This window comes from Elephantulus edwardii, unplaced genomic scaffold (genome assembly GCF_000299155.1).
Source record: "Elephantulus edwardii isolate Elephantulus edwardi_28Jun2011 unplaced genomic scaffold, EleEdw1.0 scaffold00057, whole genome shotgun sequence".
NCBI classification, from domain to species: Eukaryota; Metazoa; Chordata; class Mammalia; order Macroscelidea; family Macroscelididae; genus Elephantulus; species Elephantulus edwardii.
The window spans coordinates 14,015,139-14,018,863 of NW_006399807.1; the positions used below are offsets into that span (position 1 = coordinate 14,015,139).

At 37.4% G+C, this 3,725-nt stretch overlaps 1 protein-coding gene across 1 annotated transcript; it reads left to right on the top strand.

The window, feature by feature from the left end:
* Positions 1-485: 485 nt before the first annotated feature.
* On the top strand, positions 486-845 carry LOC102867011 (40S ribosomal protein S20-like). The gene has a single exon (XM_006887417.1). It carries the CDS (start codon positions 486-488, stop codon positions 843-845), a length of 360 nt encoding a protein of 119 aa, XP_006887479.1.
* The last annotated feature ends 2,880 nt before the right edge of the window (positions 846-3,725 follow it).

Here is a 3,725-nt window from a genome sequence, read left to right on the forward strand (position 1 = left end):
TTTGACTTTTGGGGAGGAGATCAAGAGTTGAAAATTCCCAGGAAATTTTGTTTTCCTTTGGGAAAAGCAAAATACATCAATAGAAATTGAAACTTGTCCTTGGAATCACGCAGATGTGCATTTCTTCTTTGCTCTGTCAGTTTTAGAATAAAATGGTAGGGACAGAGCTATTTATAGAGTTCATTTGTTCAAGACCTGGACATTTGTCCCCATGCTACTTTTGTAAGCTGTGTGTGTGAGACATTGTCTCTTGCCTTTTTCTGCATAGTCTCAATTCTTAATGATTTTATTGGTTTTGTATTTATTGGGCATCTACCTTGCACGAACATTTACTTGGTGCTGCATTTTTAAGAAAAGTGAAGTGTGCTCTCTAAGGAAGACGCGGTAGCTCTTGCAGGGTTGTGGTGTTCTCCCGCTCCTGCTCCTGACTCACCGCTGTTCGCTCTCTCCCGGGAACAAGTCGGTCAGAAAGCCGTGCCGCAGCCATGGCTTTTAAGGACACCGGAAGGACACCTGTGGAACTGGAGGTGGCCATTCACCGAATTAGGATTACCCTAACCAGCCACAACGTAAAATCCCTGGAGAAGATGTGTGCCGACTTGATCAGAGGTGCAAAGGAGAAGAACCTGAAGGTGAAGGGACCGGTCAGAATGCCTACCAAGACTCTGAGAATCACTACAGGGAAGACTCCTTGTGGGGAAGGTTCCAAGACCTGGCATCGTTTCCGGACGAGGATCCACAAGCGACTCATTGACTTACACAGTCCTTCTGAGATTGTCAAGCAGATCACCTCCATCAGCATTGAGCCTGGAGTAGAGGTTGAAGTCACCATTGCAGATGCCTAAATCAACTATTTTAATAAATTGACTATCCGTTGGTAAAAAAAAGAAAAAAAGAAAAGTGAAGTGTTACGTTTCAGGCAGTGAACAGTACAATGTAGCTAAAGATAAATATACTGGTAATTACAATAAATATCAGGAGAGCGCATGGTTGAGTTTGGACAATTTTGTTCTTTGATGCATTCACAAAATAAAAACATTCCCTTGCCTATAGTACGTGCTCAGCATATAGAATCTTGACTAGAAATGAGCAGTTAAATGGATGGTCGGGTTGAAGAAGATAAAGAAACAGCATAGGCTATTGCCAATTGGAAAGAGAAAGAGGGGCGAGTATGATGACCTATGTTTCTGTTGTAGGCAAGGACTTAGAGTGAGATATAGAGGTTCTCTTAGTAATAATTATTATTACCCACGTGCCTCCTACATGCCAAGTGTTTTATATAAGTTGGAACTGACTCACAACTGACCTTCCTTTGTTTTTCTGAAACTGTAAATCCTGAGGAAGGAGATTGTCCATCATTCTTGAACCATCAAAGAAGTGTGGCCTTCAGGTTAATAGTGAAATTTCCTACGACTATACAAAAGTGCTGGCACTAATCCTACAAAAAAGTACTATTCACCCTTTTTTGCTCATTTTAACCCAATTTCATAAAATTCAAGTGGTATGAATATATGAGACCTGTTATATACTACAATGAGCTTGCCCCTGGCCATATATCCATATATCCCTTTAATGACATACAAAATGGCCAAAGTCATGGTTATAACTTTTGAAAGAAAAATTCAGATATAAGTGTTCTTGCAGCTTCTCCCAGACTCTCATTCTCTGTGAATGAATTTGAAAGGACTCTAGGTGATAAATGAGCTGGATCACTCGACTGTTACATTTCAATGACCAGTTGGATGCCAGATTTCAGCAAAATGTGAAATATGTAAGGCAGAGGAAGTAGAACTGAAGCATAATTCTACTCAGAACAAAGAACCTTGGGAAAACATTGTGTTCTCTGGCTAACCCATCAAAGATGTGAGTTTTGAAGTGGAATACAGGAGAAGAACAGCAGGAATTATGACTGTTTAAATTCCGAGATGTTTCAAATTAGCAGTTGGTAATTTACATCGGGGTTTATCATTAGGAAGTTCCCAGAATTCTGAACTTTCTCTCACATTGAGTAAGAGTTTATAATTTGAGATGTGGAACTGAGGCCCAGAGAAGGTAGGTGCCAATAAAGGCCGGTCCTATCTTCATTACATCATGTTGTCTCCTGATATGTTTTTATACTCTTTTGCTATAAAATGCTCTCTTTAATTACACTTGGAAAGCATAGTATCACTGTCTTGTTTAGCAACCTACTTAGTTGCTTAATTTATTTATTTGCCCATTTAAATGGATTACGTATTTTCCCTTCAAAGATAAGGAAAAATTCCATGGAGGATGAAGTGAGTTCAGTCAATACAACTTTCTTCCAACTTGGCTTTATTTCTTTTCTGTCATTGCTATATTAACTAACTGATCTATTTCTTTTTATCTAAAGAACTCAAAATGTTTTGCTCATACGTTTGCACCAATTATTTTGTAGCATGTAGCAATTGATAGTATGAGGAAAGCAAAGGTGCAGGCGTTTGAGCTACAGATTCACCTTCAGGCTGCCGAGGAATCACAACCAGAATTTAAGTCTTTAAACTCTTCATTGACAACAAAGATCACTGACAGCCTCTACCTAGAGGGGATTGAAAGGACAAATGATGAAATCCTAAGAGAATGTCAGGAGAAATCTCAAGAAGCTTTGCAACAGTACTTCTCTGATTAAAGAGTGAGCTTTTTGAAAGAAAATCTTACTCTACTGGTATGATGCTTGATGTGGGCTGTTCTTACTGACATTGTAGCTTTCATAACAACAGAATGTGTGGGTTGATAGAAGCACATGTGGGAACATGGATTGTAGTATACAGCAGAAAGACAATTTACTCACCAAACATTTGTTTATGGAAAGGAGGAAATGAATAGAGTAAGACAGGAAAGAAATATTAGCCTTTTAAATGAAATTAAGTTTTATTGTGAGTTAAGCAAATGTTGACAAAGTAGAGTGGTTGTTCATTCAATACATATTTTGTCTCGTAGCGTTAATTACAATACTCAGAATATACTCTTTTCTCACTTCTTTTCATAAGTCTAATTTCCATTAGTCCTCCTATCTTTACCTTTCCTGCCTCCAGGGCTTTATTTTTTGGCAACTGGTGTGGTTTTTGTCGCTATATGGTTGCTTATTTTAAGGAGTGAGTACTTCCCTCGTACAATTGTTCACTTTATAGGCCTACGTACTGTTTGGGGTTATGTTTTATTCCAGGGACAAAGAGTGACTAAGAGCCACATTCTCTGGTGGTTTTCTACCAGTAGAAGTTACAGCTTTTTTAAGAACAACAACAAAAATAGTGTCTGGATTAAAACTGCTTAGTTGAAACATTTGAGTCTCTGCAAATCATCCTATTTTCAGATTGATTTTTTTTTTTACTTACGCTTGAGGTGAAGTTTTAAATTTGGCACGAAGAAACGTTTGAAAAACCTATTTTTGTTGAGATTTCTTCTCATATGTTTGTATAATTAGAATAACTTGGTCTTTTGGCCAAATTCATTGTGTGAGAAAGATTTCAAATGTAGTTACACCGGTCTCATTTCAGCACTACGATTAGAAAGTATATGGAGGTTTGGAAAAGATATTTCTTAAAAGAGAACTCTCAGCTGGCAAGTCTCATTTGTTATGAACATTATTATGCTTAATTATAACATGCTCTAGAAATTCTTTGGAAAAAGTACTTTAAACTTACAAAACCTGCAATTTATAATCTCGGAGGAATTAATATTTTATTAAGAGATTTTGATAAATTGAC